This window comes from Eleutherodactylus coqui, chromosome 1, assembly GCF_035609145.1.
Source record: "Eleutherodactylus coqui strain aEleCoq1 chromosome 1, aEleCoq1.hap1, whole genome shotgun sequence".
NCBI classification, from domain to species: domain Eukaryota; kingdom Metazoa; phylum Chordata; class Amphibia; order Anura; family Eleutherodactylidae; genus Eleutherodactylus; species Eleutherodactylus coqui.
The window spans coordinates 237,185,588-237,204,614 of record NC_089837.1 but is presented as its reverse complement, the minus strand read 5'-3'; the positions used below and the strand labels follow the sequence as shown (position 1 = coordinate 237,204,614).

General features: G+C 45.5%; 1 protein-coding gene across 1 annotated transcript in view; it reads right to left on the bottom strand.

Moving 5' to 3' along the window:
* Positions 1-18,213, bottom strand: part of CDC40 (cell division cycle 40) — a 48,200-nt gene extending 29,987 nt beyond the window's left edge. Inside the window, exons 1-2 of the mRNA XM_066606937.1 lie at positions 18,022-18,213; positions 5,445-5,531 (exon numbers count right to left, since the gene is read on the bottom strand). Coding sequence (XP_066463034.1) covers positions 5,445-5,531; positions 18,022-18,174 — 240 coding nt within the window. The 5' untranslated portion in view covers positions 18,175-18,213. The remainder of the gene's footprint in view (positions 1-5,444; positions 5,532-18,021) is intronic.
* Between the last annotated feature and the right edge of the window lie 814 nt (positions 18,214-19,027).

Here is a 19,027-nt window from a genome sequence, read left to right as displayed (position 1 = left end):
GGGTCAAAACCCGCCACCAACTGGTGTGGGCTGTGAGGCAGTGTTTCCGCTACCGACATGCCGCATAATATCCGCTATGAACATGCCGCCTCAAATCAGCCTCGTATGGACACAGCCTTAGGGTAGGTTTACACATAGCAGAAATGCTGCAGACTATCGTCAGCAGAAAATTCTATGCCAAAAATCACAACATTTCTTCGAAAGATACAGAAAATACACACCATCAGCGTGGATTCTGACTCTAAATCAACTGTGCTTCTCCAGCCGATTTCAGAACATACCACGCTCCCTTCTCACCTCCGAAGTCTTTGTGCTCTCGGCGCCTCACCGGGCTTCCGGCAGCCTTTAGTAAGCGCAGCGCCACTAGTCAAGTTGATTAGGAAGTGTCCCAGAGGCTGCCGGGTGACTGGAATATCAGAGGTAAAAATCATATGTCATTAACGCCACACCCTCTTTTTGGTAGGGGTGCTCTGCAGCAACATTTTTTTCCCAGGGGCTCCCCAAGGCTGGAAAGTTTAGGAAACACTGTTCTAAAAACTAGGAATCAGTTTGACAAAATTAGATACTAGTGTGAAGTGGAATTATAAATGTTTATTTTTACAAGTTACCATGCGATCCCTAACCATTTCTTGAATAGAGTTATAAAAGAAAAAAAAAAAATACACTTATACTGGTTCGTTCCGAAAAACGGTATTACAAGGTGCTGTTAGCTGTCTCTGTGCTGCACCTCGCTTAGCTGACTGTCCCCCGGGCGGGGTGGTTTTGGCTCCCTGCTGTAGTGCTGTGTACCCCTGCGGTTGTGTTCTCCGTGCTGGGCAACAGCTTCTACAAAATTCATATGGCGCCAAGTTACTTCACCTCACTCTGCACTCCCTGATGGCAACCCTGCTCTGCGGTCCAATACAGAGGAGGGTTGCACAGACAGGGAAGGCCGTTGCCGATGTGCCAATGCGCGGCTGCAGTGTGGGACCTGCATGGCAACCAGCACATGTCACTACAATCTCCGGTGAGGCAAGGCGTGGCTTTCATTCAGTGTCTGGGGCGGCTGTGGGCTCCGTTCTGCAGCACCGGCACGGAAGCGGCTTCACAGTGCCGTGCTGTCCCTGCTGAGGCTCCCTTCATTGCGGTGAATGTGTCGCCAGGCCGGGAAGTAACGGTATGATTGTGCTAGAACGCATTTTGAGCGGCCGGCGGGTAAATACCTTGGAGCTGCGGATGGCAGCCTGTAATGTATGCTTTCCCTTTGTATATTTGGTATTTCAGCCGCACTTCAGTAGCGGTAAGCGATTCCAGCGACCTGATTGGTTGTTGGGTACACCCCCCCCCTTTGGGGATGTGCACTAGTGGCCGGCCCGTTAAATAAGTAGCAGCAGGGCCATAGGAGGGTCGGCAACTAACCCTAACCCAAACCCCCCGCTGGTCTTGTGAAGTAGCACTCGTGCACATTTCCAAGGAGGGGGGGGGGGGGGGTGATGTACCCAACAACCAATGAGGCCGCTGGAATCGCTCACCGCTACTGAAGTGCGGCTGAAATACAATATATGCTTTCCCTTACAATCTTTAGTGAGCTGCCAGGACCTACATTCTATGCAGCTCGGCAGCCAATCATGTACAGGGGGCATAAGTCCCCTGTCAAACTTGACTCCACCAGTACTTCCTGGTGGCGTAAAGATACACCAATACCCTGAAACACTAAGAATATACCAGTCTATTTTCAAATTTATAAGGGCCAGTAGGTGACCGCGAATATCCAGGAATGTAATGTACCTACATAAATAAGTAGATGCCCCATCTATTCTAAACTTTATGTTTATGCAAGGGATCATCTGGCCAGCAGGATTCCATTGTCTTCTCCTGGCAGAGTAAAAAATGTACCCATTCTGTATGCAAGGCAAATACAATGAGTACATTGGTTACTTCCCTCAAATCAGTAAGCGCAAAAGACTGCATGCATTCCATTAAAACGGAATGAAGTTTGAGCAGCTTAATGATGGTTTTTATGCGTGCTAAAAACCAGTAACAAATGACAAGTGAACGAATGGTGCACGACTGCCCGCGTTTACGTGTAATGATTTTTGCTCACTTTCGGACATTAAAACGAATTTTGAGCTACCATCGTTCCATGCTATAGGGCCTTACCTATAGCACAATACACTTCAACAGTTAAGAATACTTTGTGCCTCAACTGTGGTGTAAATTAAATGGTTTGTATTTGAAAATACAATGCCCATACCCTCTAACCCACTCTTTCCCCAGATCTGAAACCTTCCAATTTTCAATGGAGAAGGAACATTAAGTCAAAGATGATACACAGTTTCCTTCTTTGAGGAAAACTGATGATTTAGAGCCATTTGTGCTCTCATTACACCCCGATGAAGGAAACTTTGTGAACTCAAACATTTAAAGGGCCTTCCTGCAATGATTTTTTAAATTCATTCACTATGAAGCTATGTCCCCAGTACATAAAAGTGAACTAGTGTTAGCTTGGTTAGGTTTCATGCACAAGAGCGAGACTCTCGCGTGAGTTTCGTGCATTGAGAGAGACGCAAATATGAACTCCATTCTTTTGAATGAAGTTATTCACATGATCAATTTTATCCATCACAGCGATGCTGCAAGGTAAAAAAATAAATAAAATTACTGCATGTCCTATCTTTTGGCATTTCCTCGGAATGCATAGCCCATGGGTTTGAATGGGACCTTTAAAGACTGCATGGCACTTGCATGTGAGTGCGATATGATGTTTCCCATTGAAATCAAATGGAAATATTTGTGATACTCTAGCGCGCATTAAATACACCCCTAAGGATCGCAATTTCACAAAAATATTGCACTTGCCGCCTGCGTGAATGTAGCTCACAGGCGGCAAGTGCAATATTTCTTGGTCTGAAACTTCCAGCCTTTTTTCCCCCTCGGTTGGTCATGTGATCTCATTTTTGACCAGCTCAGATTGGGGTTAGGGATTCATTTTCTAGTCAGATTCTCAGCATTGTGTGATGCTTTTACACGAATCTATCATAGAAACAGTCTAGATGGGGGTCTAGACACTCCGGTCAGTTATTGATGATCACATAGCTATAAGCGGAGATCACAGTTCACCCACCTGACTGTATACTTATTGTCTGTAGCTTCTTTAGGTGAATATGGTAATGATAATTAAACTGTGCCCCCATGCATGTAGAATGATATAACCTTATGATACTATTCTGATGCATCATGTGATTAATGAAAAAGTGATTGTAAAAAAAAAAATCTCCGCCTCAAGATGGTGCCTGATAAACATCAGACAGGGGGCTGTACTGCATGAAAGTGACCGAAATACACAGAGGTGACCACCAGAGTGTGACAGGAACAGAAAAATGTGTGTGACCTTTAATTGCCACTGATCTTATCTAGCTCCTCATACTAAGTCTGCCTGCAGATGGCTGGGTCAGATCCCGCTGCGAGAATTCTTGCAGCGACTTACCCGCTCCCGGAGTCTTCCGTCTCCACCATTTGCCGACTGCCAGCAAGCCGGCGTACGCGCAGAGCGGAGCCGCCCCATCACTGACATTTCTGTGTGCACCTCTGCGAAACACACACAAAAATAGAACATGCTGCAATTTGTTTTCCACGTGTGTTTTTTTACGCGGATAAATGGGGTGACCTTATCTAACTATAGTATCCTCAAGGCTCCACCTCTTAATCCCAGTTTGGACTTATGTATGGTTGGGAACGTAGTTTCAGCATTACTCTTCCTCTTGACACCTGGCATAAGAATGCACAATAAAATAGTTGCTGGCATTACTGATGGAGACCTTCGTGTCCTACATAGGATATATTGGATATCCACATATCTGGTACCTACATATATTCTGTCCTATGGTCTCCTCATACTTTTCTAGACAGTGTGGTCTTTCGGGAACTACATTACACATTTAGCGATCTTGCAGATGGGTACATCTGTGGCATGATATCAGCCGACTAATCAGAAGAGTACTGGGAACTATCCCCTTTACACTAGCTGTTTCTTTTGGGAAATCTTTATGGCTGCTCGTATTCATACTGACCACAAATGGAGGTCTACTACCCTGTCCTATCATACATTGTGCATAGCGGATCATACTGCAAGGAAATTCTGGCCATAACAAAAGATACCAGGGATGTCTCTGATAAGCTGTGGTCACCCTAAAAATTTCACTTATTAAAAATCAGTCCCTAATTGTGTATCAGTACTAGTTATTTTTCTTTCCTTGCTTAAAGGGGTTTTCCAGTGAAATACTATTGATGGCCTATCATCAGATTAGGTCATCAATAGTTGATCGGCTGGGGTCTGCCGCTTGGGACCCCGGCCAATCAGCTGAGCGGGCGCATGCTGTCAGCGCCGCAAATACAGAGAGCTCGGAGCTGAAGTCTCCATAGTGACCTCTGTGTAGTTGCCATACTTGTAACTGCAGGCATGGCTCTCACTGATATCAATGGGAGCTGTGCCTGCAATTACAAGCGCCAACCACTACACAGAGGTCACTGTGGAGACTTCCGCTCCGATCCCTGTGTATTTGGAGCGGAAGCTTCCACTCCAACCTCCGTCCCTGAGCCCGAAAGTCCCTGTGGATAAACTGTAGTCACAGATGATGCCCTAATGGAGTGGAGCTAAAAAGCAGCATCTGAGAATAAAGTGATCATACGCTGTACATAGGGACTTAAGGCCTAACGATCAACGCTAAAAATTCTCTCAAAAGCCATCTTTTGAGCAATAGTCGTTGCATGTAAATGTGTCCATCTTCCACTTTTTTGCCAAACGATGGATTTCAGTTTGGCATGAAACCCATCGTTCGACAGAACAGCTGAAAAGAAGGACCGCACGCTTTGTTCTGCCCAGGGAGCACTGATTACATTGTCTTAGCTGTCAGCCCCGTGGCAGAACAAAGGGAATGTATTCAGGGAACAGCGGGCGGGAGTAGTGTTCTCTGAATACAGCTCTTGGCGGGTCACACGATACTAATAGGTATTAGTACCAAGTAGTAGTTTATGCAAAAATGATCGCTCAAAAGCCATCTTTTGAGCGATCATCTTTGTGTCTAAATGTGCCTTTAGATTTCTTTTTTTTGAGCTTCTGACTGGACAGTCATTTTAATCTTGCCATAAATATGCAAATGTATTTAAAGAAGAGGTATTTCTACAAGCTTCACCATGAGCTTCTCCATCTGGCTTGGCTGAGTATACATTTTTTTGTATCCAGAGAAGGACGATGAGCTGCTACCATGCACTTCCTGAAATCCAACAAGTCAGATGCCTTTTACTCCGGGCGAGTATATGGCCAACACATTTTACAGGAGGTTAATTCAGAAACTTGGACACCAGTGAACCTACCATCCACCTGGATACTTTATTTTGGCAATGCGATTAAGAATACAGTCCATAACAGCACTATACACTGATCTTGAGAAATCTGAATAACTTACCTCAGGTGCAAACAATGTGTCATATGTTGGATTGAATTGCACTTCTTTAACAGCGGGGTCAAGATGCAGGCCAACATCAACATTTTCCTGAAAAAGAAAAAACAATTGTGCTAGTTGTATTGGACATCCAAGTGCTAATACACTGCAGAAGGGCACAGCAGTAAGATGGCAGAATAAAATCACAAGAGCTTTGGTTTTGGTAAAAGCCTCCGCACTACTTTATGGGGAGCTTTAGAGTTTATGGATATTTCAACTTGAAATTACATTGTGAATTGGAGAATTACAAATTGAGAATTTCAGTGTGGATTTGGATGCAATTTTTTAGGTCTGATCGGCAGCGTAATTTTTTTAAAAGCGGTTTGCATCTGGCCTTAAAACACTTCTGCATGTAGTTTTAGTGTTCACATATAAAGTGAAGCTGCATAAAAAGTTGGTCTGTAATACTGATATTGCATCTCTTATCTTGTACAGATGTTGAATTACAGTCTGTATTATACACCAGAGTATTCAGAGATCTACAGGGTACACAGCTGAAATACCTAGCTTGAAATCTGGAAACAGCTTGCACTCATTCACGTGAGCACATGCAGTTTTCGGTCCATGAACATGAAGCGGTTTCACGTATAGAAACACTCCATAATTCCGCATATCTGGCCATGCATAGGTTTTTTTTTTTGCGCATGTATTAACAGCGTTTTTCATATACACACATAAAACAAAAATTGAAACAGGTCCATTGATTTTATACAGAAACTAGCTGATATACCCGGCTTCACCCGAATTAATTTGATCCAGGTGTTTACACGAAAAATTTTATGAAGTCAGGGTTACTTTAGAGGAACCGAGGAATAAAATATCTATACACATAGAGGAGCGTTAGATTCTCCTCAGACTGCATGTACCGATGTCCCTCTGCAGAATATGCCACCCCTCCCACTCTCCTCATTTAGGACCTAAAGAAGCCTTGCGCCAAATTTCATGCTTGTACGGCAGCGGAAAGCTGCATTACGTAGGGGGTGCACTTACTTTTGCACTTAGCATTGAATAATTGAGTTTTGACCCCTAGCCTAGCCAGTCTCCAGATCTCAACCCTATAGAAAACCTTTGGAGGGAGTTGAAAGTCAGTGTTGCCCAGCGACAGCCCCAAAACATCACTGCTCTTGAGAAGATCTGCATGGACGAATGGGATAACATATCAGGAACAGTGTGTGGCAACCTTGTAAGAAACTTACAGAAAACATTTGACCTCTGTCATGGCCAATAAAGGATATATAACAAAGTATTGAGATGAACTTTTGTTATTGACCAAATACTTATTTTTCACCATAATTTGCAAATAAATTTGTTAAAAATCCTACAATGTGATTTTCTGGATGTGTTTTCTCATGTCTCATAGTTGAGGTCTACCTATGATGTCAATTACAGGCCTCTCTCATCAAGTGGGAGAACTTGTACAATTGGTATCTGACTAAATACTTCCCCCCCCCCCAATGTATATGGTATAAGTATGCTCATTTATTTTGCGGGGTTACTTGTGACTGCTATTGATGTATTGTAATATGATGTTAGTTATACATTGTAACACGCATATGGGACATCAACCATTATACTAATGCATATTTGACTGACGATGTACTGTTTTTTTGTGTGAGGGCTGCACCATCTTGTGAAATTTATACATTTTAAATAGTAATATTTTAATATGATTGGTAAATAAAGATTTTTATATATTCCATATCTGTGTTTTGGGGATTGAGCAAAATGTGCCTGACGAATGTCAGGCAAACAAAGCCCTACACTTGTCCCCTCAAATACTCGCTCCTGTACTGTTGCACAGCAGCTAGTACCACTGGCTCACTTACAGCGGCCAGAAGGGGCCGGGACAGCAGGAGGAGATTTCACTCCTTGTTCTCCCCCGCCCCTCTCCATATATGCACGCGACTCGTGAGGTTTTGTAGCCCATGTTTCCCTATGGAGCTTTCCTCCTTGTTGCATTGCACAAAAACGGGATTTTCGTGCGGTGCGATGCAACTTTGACAGTAGGATTTCCTACTGTCAAAGCTAAAATTTAAGCCCTGGCTGCAGAAAAAAAACAAAACACACATACATCACTTCTCGCCGGGTCCCTGGCAGTGATCTTCTCTTCTGGTCGGGGATTCAAAAATCCCCACCTTCTGGAAGCGCTGGCTGTGATTGGCTGATGCTTAGCCAATCCCAGCCAGCGCTTGATGAATGGCAGTGATTGAACCAATCACAGCTATTCATCGACTGCTAGCTGTGATTGGCTAAGCGTCAGCCAATCACAGACAGTGCTTCCAGAAGGCGGGGATTTTTGAATCCCAGGCCAGAAGAGAAAAACCATTATCTGTGGCATGGACCTGGGAAGAAGATGCGGCCGGGGTGACAGTGCGGGACAGGTGATGTATGTGTGTTTTGTTTTTTTTCCCCCCCTCTTTAGCTACGGCTTATTTTCAGGGAAGGGCTTATATTTCAAGCCTCGCCCGAAAATCATAGCATGTGGTGCTACAAAGTTACATATCACCACGAGAAATAGCAGCGATATCGTGTGAACGAGGCCTTACACTGAAAGATCATCATTCATCATTTATGCAGCATAGACGATGAGCTATCACTGATCATTCAATGTAAACAGCAGCCGTACAGTACTGAACGACCACTGTGTTAAGTGAATAGAGAGGGGCAAGGAAGAGTGAGGAGCGAAATCTCCTCCAGCATTCCCGCTGCGAGCCCACGATACCAGCTCCCACACAGCACCATGAGAACAAGTATGTGTGGGGACGACTGTCCGGCATAGTTTGCCTGACATTCATCCAGTCTATATGGAGCTTTACTGGTTAGCCAAACCTCACATACAGAAACAGAAATACAGCTGAAATTGAGAAGTCTTCATTCCAGATAATGACTAACTGGAAGCAGACAATTACCACTGAAAAACAAGCACTTCAGTACACTGTATTATTAGAACAATTAAATAGAAAACAAAAAGGCAAAATTCACAACGGTTAATTGCATTAAATGAGAACATGTATTTATGGTATTAGCCAGCTGAAAAACACTTATCGTAATACCAATTGGTTAGAGAAAAACATTCCAAACGCCAACTCTAAATGTGGCAATTGTTGTTTAGCCTAATTCATAAGGAATTAATGATTAGGAGGGGTACTCTTTATAATTAAAGGGAAACCGTCACTATGATTTTGCAGGTTAAACTGTATTGCAATTGTATAGCTACCGCCATGACCATTGCAGAGCAGTCCTTAGTAATGCCTATGAACAGTCCATCACCCTGCCCAATGTAATAGGGTCCCGTAGCTCCTCAGAACCAACCCAAACCCAGCCTTTCAAGTTGTGTTTGATGATGCCCCCCCCCCCCCCCCACACTCCTTCTGTTTTTTCTTCCTGCCGATGGAAACATGCGTACATGACCTCCGAGCAGCAGTAGCTATAGCAAGGAGGACATGCTGGAGGCTGGTCAAAAAAAAAAGTTAGATGTATAATAAAGGACAGTCACTGTCTTGGCAGAAGGTGAAAGTGGAGAGACACAGAAGCCCACGCTACTGCCACCGCCAAGTACAGATCATCAGTGAAGAGGTGCAGCCCGAAACTTCTAATGGTGGTACCCGCTTTCAGACCACTTAGGCCACTCACACACACAGCATTGGCAAAACTCCATGATTTTACTGCAGTTTACTGCACTACGTCATTGCGATGGGTGAGGAGATGCGTTAAAAAACGCAAAAATGTGGTAAAAATCGAGCCAACAGTGCTCAAAAATCACAGCGTTACAAAGCGTCCCAGTTGAGTGCAAGTCTCCGAGGCCCCATTGAAATCAATGGGAGTGTTCTAGTACTACCGAATCCTCTCTATAATAATCACCTTTATTTATATAGCGCCAACATATTCCACAGTGCTTACAAACCAGGGTGAACAGATACAAGAACCACTGTTACATGTAGTAATCAGTAGCGGTGAGGGTCCTGCTCCAACGAGCTTACACACTACAAGTAATGGGGTGATACAGAAGGTAAAGGGGCCAGAGATGTGCACGGTATGGCGAGGTGGGGAGTGAGGGATGCTATACACATAGATAATGATCAGATTAAGCTGTGTGGTGGCCAAATTGGTATGACGGCAGGGGCCGGTTGATTGCAGCCAGCAGGGATTGCAGTCAGCAGGACAGGGAGAATGTTAACAGGGGAGTACAAAGGGGTTTGGTTTGGAGATACGGTATGCCTCCCTGAAGAACTGAGTGAGCTGCAGTAATCGAGCCGAGAGTGGATGAGGGCAACAGTGTGCGATTTCAGTATGTCCACTGCGAGAAAGGGGCAGATTCTTCAGCATCAGTACATCATTAGCTTCGATGGGTTTATATAATAAAAAAAAAAAAAAAAAGCTAGTTAATGCCCTTTAAAGGGGTTTTCAGGGACTCCAACACTGATGATCTAACCTAAGGATAGGTCATCAATATCTGATTGGTGGGGTTTCTGCTTGGGACCCCCCCCCCCCCCCAATCAGCTGTTCAAAAAGGCTGCAGAGCTCAAAAGAGCACAAGAGCACCTGGGTCTATTCAGTGCATACCAACTAACATTTTGTAGCAATGCTGCCTGGTACAGCAGCTCAATACCATTCACTTGAATGGAACCAAGTTGCTCTGAGACCCCATGACATATGAAGGGCACATTACTGGCCTGAGAAGAGGCTATGTTCTTGAGATAAGGGAATTTTATAACATATGCAATGCAGAGGTTAATTAATTAGGTTGCTGTCAACAATACTAATGCATCATTGAACATGCTGTTCATTGACCAGTTAAACATGGCTTCTTTTCAGAGGTCAACAATGGTAAAAGTTGTCCCCCTAGAGTTGAAATCCATCAAGTGTCACGTTTACAATAGAAGTACTGCAAGGCAATGATTTATCAGCCTTAAGAAAGTGAAAAGCTGTTAACTGCTTTGCGTGGGAGAATGGCTTTTAACTTTGCAGCATGTTTCCAAGGTGACAAATTAAAATTCCACTCTGCCAGCAAAAAGAACACTTTCCTGTAACAAGTTACAGAAACTCTTTAAAAGAAAAAAAAATAAAGGATTTACCCAAATCATCAACAGTAAAGTAGTCTGTAGAACAGGGCACATTAGGGCCCCCTGTCAACGGGCGTTGCTGAGATTCCTCAGGAGCCGTAGCCAGCAGACGGATCTCCGCAGGTCAGCCTATCTGACAGATAGGCTGACCGCGGAGTATTGGGGCAATTCACAGCATGGTGCAAATTGCCGGCCGCGAGCGGAGAATCGCAATGCTATGGAGAGCTTCAGCCGCCGTGGACAGGGGGTCTTAGGGCTTCTGTCCATGGGCGATATGTCACTGCGTTACCCGCAATGATGATCCACACGCGGGTAACGTAGTGAATGCTTTCCATAGGATAACTGTGTACATGAGTGGAAAATCGCTCGTGTCTAAAGATAGCGGCATGTCGTGATTCTCTGCGATGGACCTATCACTACAGACAGCTTCAGCGCAGAAAATCGCGATGACAAAGTCCTCCCTGGCGTCGGCTACCGTGGTGGTATATTGCATCACCCATAGACACGCGGTCATACACTATTGATGCAATTTACCGTATTTTGAGCCAAAGCTATAAGTGGATCCACACTATAACTGAAGAAAAAAAATACTATTTAGAGGCTATTCTGTATAACCAAACCGGACACGCACTTCACACGTTAGAAGGACAAATATGTCAAATGAGGGGAAATAAAATAATGATTGCTTACTACCAAAATATGTATTGAATTAAAAGGCATTAAGTTTTCATGTGAAATACACTGCTACCTCTTTACAAGCATGTTTTGGGGAAAACTTTACAGCCAGAAGCATCTTATAAGTAATGTGCATCAAATTCTGGCTATAACTGAAATAAGGCTGAGTGTCCATGGGCGATTTGTCATAATGCGATCTGCGGCGATAAATCGCACACGGAGCACACATGACACACTTTTCATAGGATAACTATGCAAAGCACAGCCCAATGTACACCAGCAGCGATTCACCCATTATTAAGATAGGTTCATCCAGGATATTCAGAGTGACATTAGTACCCCCCCCCCCCCCCTCAGCCGAATCTCCCTCACGATATTCCATCCTGCCCGTGGACACTCGGCCTAAGTCCTCATGTCCGGGTCAGGTTCAGACTACGAAATTTCATAGCGGAATCATACCCAGTGCCGGCTAGAGACCCTATACTCGCCTGTCAGGATCCGTGGCAAGTGTCTCAGGTTTCGCGCATGCACAGCGCAGGGCATGACATTTCCGTCGCGCTGACAGTACCATGGGACAGATGGCCTCCATTAACTGCAATAGAAAGAGTCCATACGATTTTCCGTACAGAATAGAACATGCTGAGATTCTTCCCCACAAGCAGAAAAATCACTGTTGATTTCCGCTCGTGGGCAGGGGAGAATCTTTTAACAAGGCATGTCTATGGATGGATATTGCTGAAGAATTCGCGGCGGGAATCTGGCTGCAAATTCTGCAATGATAATCCATCTGTGGGCATTGGGTCTAAATCTAAAAAGTGAATCCATCAACTCAAACATGGTGTCCAAACTGCAGGCATGATGTTATAGAGCAGGAGAAGCTGAGCAGATTGTATATAGTTTCATGGGAAAGATTCAGTATAACTTGCTTTTTATTCATTTATATTTCTGCACATTTTGAGCTGAAGAGTCCAATGGGTGGTCCTATCAGTGATTGACAGCTATCTGTGAATGACTGTACATACTGGGAAGCCTGTGTTAGGCCACCCGCACATGGCCAGGTCAAATCCCGCTGCAAGAATTCTCACAGCGAGATGCAACCCATGCCCTGCATTCACCTTATACTCACCTCCTCCAGTGTCTTCTCTCTCTGCACTGCGATGTGCTAGCTGGTGCACAGCCGCAGAGCAGAGCCGGCGCGTCAGCAGTGACTTTCAAAAAATAAATAAATAAACAGGAAAAAAAACAAAACACTTTTTGTACAGCCCACCTATAAATGAAGACTTGCACCCCAAAATGGATCCCCGTTTGACCCGTGTTCAGAAACATACCCATTGCGGCCCTAATCTTATGGCCATATGCACAACAGGGCCCAAAATGAAAGGAGCATTAAAGTTCAACAGTTTAACTTTTACATGATCGCCATTATCCACTGGATAACTGATCACATGACCAGGGACTGCTCACTACGGCTCTCGATCACTGCTTCAGGCTCTCAGCTACCTTTAGTAGCTGAGAGCAAGGATACTTTAAATTTTCCGGGCCCTCCGCAGCTTCTGCACTTGCATCCGCCACTTTGCCGACGCGCGCATGCGCTAAAGTTGGTGAAAAATTTGTGGATAAAGATCCCATCGAGGGACATAGACGGAAGTCTTAGGTAAGTAATTTCACCTCATGGATTGGACCCGTGATGAGAGGTGAAATTTTAATTTTTTTTTAACTTTTACGTGATCGCCATTATCCATTGGATAGCGGCGATCACGTGACTGGGGACTGTGAAATCTCCAAGCTCTCGGCAACCTTTGGTAGCCAGGAGCAGGGAGATTGTAAATTACCTGGGCAGTCCATGGCTTTTGCGCATGCGTCCACCATTTTGGCAACAGGCGCATGCGCAGCAGCCGGGGTAAGTTCCACGGCTAAATCCAGGGGCCTTAGGTACATAACTTCATCCTCCCTCTTGGATATGATCCATGAGGGGAGATGAAACTAACTTTTTAAACTGAATAACAATCATCATGTGGGAACCTCATACAGCATTCCCCGGTGATCTCTCTCTGCTCCTGGTTACACAGGCCCTGAGCACGCGCATGCACTGAAGGTGACGTAAGATCCTGGAAGGACCAGATCGCCACGGGACATCACAGAGGACAAGGGTGAGTATTTTCAACCTCCCCTTATGGATCCGATCCGTGAGGGGAGGTAAAGCTAAATTTAACTTTTTATTTACTTTAATGCGATCGGCGCTATCAGTCGGCATGGAGCTGTCACATCCTCAGTCTACATGGTTTTAATCCTCAGAGGAAGCATGTTTTTATGTCCTTAAGGATTAAAACCCACTTAGACAGGACGTAAAAAGACAACGGGGCCGTCACTAAGGGGTTCATCAAGTAAAATTGTAGATCTACATATTCAGTATATCCAAATAGGCTACACAGTGAAGGTTTGCTGACAGAAGAAGCCGACAATAAAAAGCAGCCCTCCAATATCCTCTATGAGATGTGTAAGGTTTACCCCCCACCCTCTATGGTTTTACAGTAATCTTTGAGCACATTATATCGCAGCTTGAAAATTGTTCCAATGAAGAACTGCAACATTACTGTAAAACCATGGGGGATGTAGACCTCAGCGTGGTACCAATACAGCCATGGCCATGGGGGCCTTTCACACCTCATACAAGATATTGGGGGGCTGCTGCTTCTTTCGGCAAAATGAAAGCACTATTGTTTGCTCTAAATCTACAGCAGTGACTCCACAGTAAGCGCAGGCACTTGTCCTTGTCAAATGTTTCATTTGTTTTCCAAATGGGTCCTTGGGTTTTCAATGGAACTCCCATTATCGCTAACAGTATTACTAGTGACCATTGGTCTTCATTTCACAATTGTCTGTTCCAGCAGAACAGAAGAGGGGACTGTCTAATATTTCCGTCCTGCTGTAGTTTCTGGGCACAGAAGGGGCATCTGCTTGTACCATCCTGCTTTATATCAAAGCCAGAAAAATTGGATATTTAACAGGCGAAAACCCTTATCTTATGTTCACTTTGAGAAAAGTACAACCTGCATGCCACAATGTACCCGAATGTTACAGCTAATCACTTGCTGCCCTGATCAGCCCAACAATGCCCAACTTGTTGCAGTTATCAACGCCTGAAATGTTTTTAGGAAAATAGTTAAAAAGCTCCATTTCCTACCTGGAGTTCCACAGAAGTGCCCGAGCCCTTGACTGTACCAACCTGAATCTGAACCACTGCGGCACGCTCCATATGCGGGAAGAATTATCTTCATACACATGTAGTCCAAGGAGACCTGTATGACTCTGGACCAAAGGAGGCATGACCGCTCTATCACAGGACTGATGTATGAAGGTGCCCCAATAGCCTCAGCAGAGCAAACAGCAGCAGTAATGTCCTGCTGCTTAGCCCATCCTCCCCACACACTCCTTGGACATCCGCTAGATGTATTTGCGCAATACAATTTCTCAAACCCTCTAACAAATAGTGGTTTAAGAACATGTTACAAGCTTTTAATGGGCATGCCCATCGTTAAGATCAATGCATGCATTCTAACTGTAGTGATTTTAGCCGTCTGTTACTTGGGCCTCATTCATATCCGAGAATGTCCTACTTCAGTCTGCAAACACACACCAATCATAACCCACGTGTCATCTGTAGGGGTATTAGTCCAATTTGTTTTTTTGTTTTTTTCACACTTGCATGTGTCATCCGTTTTTGCGATTCTGTACATCTGAAATAGCGCAGCCTAGAGGGCCATTTACACTGGTAAACAAATCAAAACAATTTTTCTGTATCTGGTTTGGAAACAGGTTGGTTTAACTAATTTTGGGGTGCTGAATTCAGTGGAAGAATCAGATTCTGTCTATCACGTCACACTTCTGAGATACATAGCACTATTACATAGACAATAATACAGTATTGCCAGTAGTGCCTGGTTTTAAATCCCCCACCCCCAAAAAATAACACTCAAAAAAAACTCAATAATATTTTTCTGGTAATGTATTTGTGAATGAAACTCAAAAAATATTGCTATGCTGAGGTAAAAATTATGAGAAGTCCTTCATGCAGATTACAGCAAACACTAAAACAGCAGTACAGAGGGGCTCATGTCAGTAACCTTCCTGCTCAACTACACTGTTCTGCCATCTAGTGACCATTTTTAGAACTTCACGCACTGTGAATTACATTCAAATAAAGAGCTTATCTTCGTCACCCATTTAATTTTATATAAATAATTCACCAGAAAATGAGCACAAAACACACACAAAAAAAAAAATTTGAAAAAATAAATCTAAAATTACATAAAACCCTTACGTGATACATCATTTCTAAAGGTAAATTCGGATTCTACACCCAAAAATCCATAAGAATTGACATATCACACACGAGATGCAAAAATGCTGTTGAGCAGTGTTATCGCACCAAATTCATTCAAATGAACAATGCACGATAATCGTTGCATGTAAATGTACAGCCATCGTGCACTACACGTTTACTTTTCATTTGCTGCTCCGTTTTAACCTGCATTAAAATCACTCACTTCTCGCTGTGTCTAAATGCTCAATGCTCAATATATCACATAGAATGTGAAGCGCTGAGCGAGAAGTCAGCGATACTGAGCGATGATCTGTCTAAATGCTCTGCACAAGCGCCAATGACTAGCGGTGACGTCACCGCTCATACAAATAGTTGAGCTGACTGTCCCATGTAAATGAAGCATTAGATGACTGATATTTATGATAGCCTGTGGGAGTTTAAAATACACCATAAATACGCATCTAACATGTATAGTTAAGGTGGGGGTCGCATGGCTGTATGCAGAATCTGCAGCGGTTTCCAGCAGTAAGCCGGATGTGCATTGTACTGCGTACTCACACAGGCGGTCAGGCACAGTACATCTATTTTTTTGTTCATATTTCCAGCATATCGGTTGTGACAACGGAACTGCGTGATCCCATGTATTTGACTGATCGGCATTTCACCGCAGATCAAACATTCGTGGAATCCGGAGTTCCTATCCGGTTGTGCAACACTGATAATACTGCGTACTGAATATTACGTGCAACACATGTATAATATGCAGCCCGTGTGAGCGAGAGAGTATCAGTCAGTGGTTGCAGGGCGCCATGTATTACAGATATTATCAGACTCGTCTCGGACAGCGCTGGCCGCATGTTGCACGTTCTCAAATGTGAGCTTTTATAACCTCCTGTACAGATCCACAGGGTGACAGACCGCTGAAACCGCTGAGCTGCCCACAGACCCGACCAGCATCCTTTCAGAAAAGCTTCACACTTTTATAGAAAAAAAACACTGCCGTTTTAGAGCCGAAGCCAAAAGTAGATCCAGCAGGAGGGAGAAGTACCAGTTCTTCCATCATACTTCCCATATCCTATGAATCCAGTTCAGGCTTTAGCCCAAAAAGTGCAGCATTAAATAAAAACTAAATCCTTAGGGTTCTTTTCCACGGACGGATTTCCGCTGCGTTGCCTGCAGCTATTAGGATCTATTGAACCTACTAGCTCAATGCTCACGGTGCGGAATTCCATCGCGGAATTCCGCACCGTGAAATCTCCCATCCTCACCCGCGGCATGCTCTATTTGCCGCGGGTGTACGCGCGGCCGGCTTCCATTGCAGTCAATGGAAGACGTCCGTCACGCTATCTTCCGCTGTAGCACAGCGGAAGATAGCGTGAAACCGCTTCCCCGCCCATCGAGTCATATGACTTGGCCGGCGCTCTATTGCACATGCGCGCTGAAGCATCATGCGGGACGGAAGACGCCGGATCCAGAAGTATTGGGGGTCTCTGGGGAACGCCGTGAGGGGCTCCACCCCGGAATTCCGCGGCGGAGCCCGTCACGTCCGTGGGAAGCCGGCCTTAGTCCACGCTCACACGGGCATTTTTTATTTATACACAGTGTTTAGTGAGTGTTTTCCATGCCTGCTAAAAACACTGCATTAAGCCTCCATGCATTTCATCTTGGCTCCTCAGACCGGCGGTTTTAGGGCGCGCTGTATGTTTTATTTTCAGCAGTGCAGTGCATTTTTTTCACAGCCTACACCCCCATTAAAATGAATAGGGTGTGTTAAAAACGGAGCCCAAACGCTGCGCTCAGCGCGCACAGACCCCTGCGTGAGGCCTAGGGGTGCGAACTGAATTCATATGGATAGTCTGCTTCAAAAACCGCACCTCTTCCACTGATGGGGCGACAGCCGGTGCCAATCTGTGATCACAACTGCCCAGAAACCGCAGCACAAACCACGCTGCGTGTGAACGACCCCAACAGAAGCCTCACCGTTAATCATCCGGGTCTCTTACAACACTCCGTCATTGCTGCAGCTATAAAGAGGCACCAAGTGACACACTGAGGCGCGGTCACATCAGCGGCTAAGGAAACCACCGCTGATCTCCACTACAAGCAGCAGATGAAGTAGCTCAGTGCCATTCCATCGCATCAAATCCATCAAAGTGGCGGGCAGATCTGGCGGGCCTCGCTGCAGGCAATGGGATCCGTTTAGCGCCACTACATCCCATAATATATGGTTCTGGTTACCTGGAGGTGGCCAACAAGCCCCCAGCGCTGATGTGGACGAGCTCTGCGCCATGTTGGTGCCCCTGGCAGGGTCCCCCCCGCTGAGCTCTCTACCGCCTCCGTGCGGGCAGCCCCCTGTGTGACACCACGTCACCCTCCAGCAGCCGGCACCGTACAGTCAGCCCGCACCTCCCGCTCGGCGCCCCAATGTAGTATGAGGAGACGCAGCGCTAAGTTGTCCGCCCCCCCCTTCAGCACCTACCTTCACGGCTACCGCCGGCGCTGAGTCCACCACACGTAGCACACCGGACGATGCCGGCAAGGGCTTCAAATGGGAGAGCCGCGGTTCATCATCCTTCTCAGAGTCCGAGCCAGAGCCGCTGCTGTAAGACACCAGGGAGGCAGCTGCCGCCATGATACCTGCGGAAGTTCGTCATCCGCTGCTCGCCACCGTATGGCATTCTGGGAAAACTACACGGAAGCCGATTGTATTCTGCTGCAGTGTCAATAAAGTTTGATGTTAAAAAAAAAAAAAAGAGTTCACAGTCTTCTTGATATCTGTGCGTTTTTTGAGCTGTGATTTTGCGCCGGGGAGTCCGGGCCGGCGTGTGTGATCAGCGGCAGAATAATAGTTCCTAAGCCTGTGTTCACACAGGGCGGATTTGTCTCAGTTTTGCCACGGTTTGCCATTGCATATCTGCACTGCGGAAAAACCGATACGTTTGCAGTGCAATGCAGTGCAAACGTGTTTGGGCAAAAAGCTGTTCTCACAGGGCGGATTTTTTTCTGCACCGCCGCAGTGTGAAAATGCAGCTGGGGTGCGGTTTTTCAAGACGCAGCATGTCAATTCTTTTGACTTTTCCGCAGTGTTTTTTTGTCCATAAACCTCTATGGAGGCCTGCACACGGGCGGAAATCCCGCGGCGGGATTTCCGCCACTGAAAGACTGCATAGGAGTGCATTGCAATACGCACTCCTATGCAGACGGCCGCGGTTTGGCCGCGCGAAATCTCGCGCGACAAACAAACCGCGGCATGTCCTATTTCTGTGGGGGGCTCGCAGAGCCCCGCACAGAAACGTCACTCACCCGGCTCCGGTCTGCGTATGCGCCGGCAACGGCACATGAAAGAGCCGGGCGCGGGTAAGTACGCGCTCCTCCCTGCAGGCGCTGGGGTCGGGTCCCGTGGCGAGAATCCTCGCCGCCGAATCCAACCTGCCCGTCTGCAGGCGGCCTATGAACGCAGAAAAATACACAGCAAAAGTAAAAAT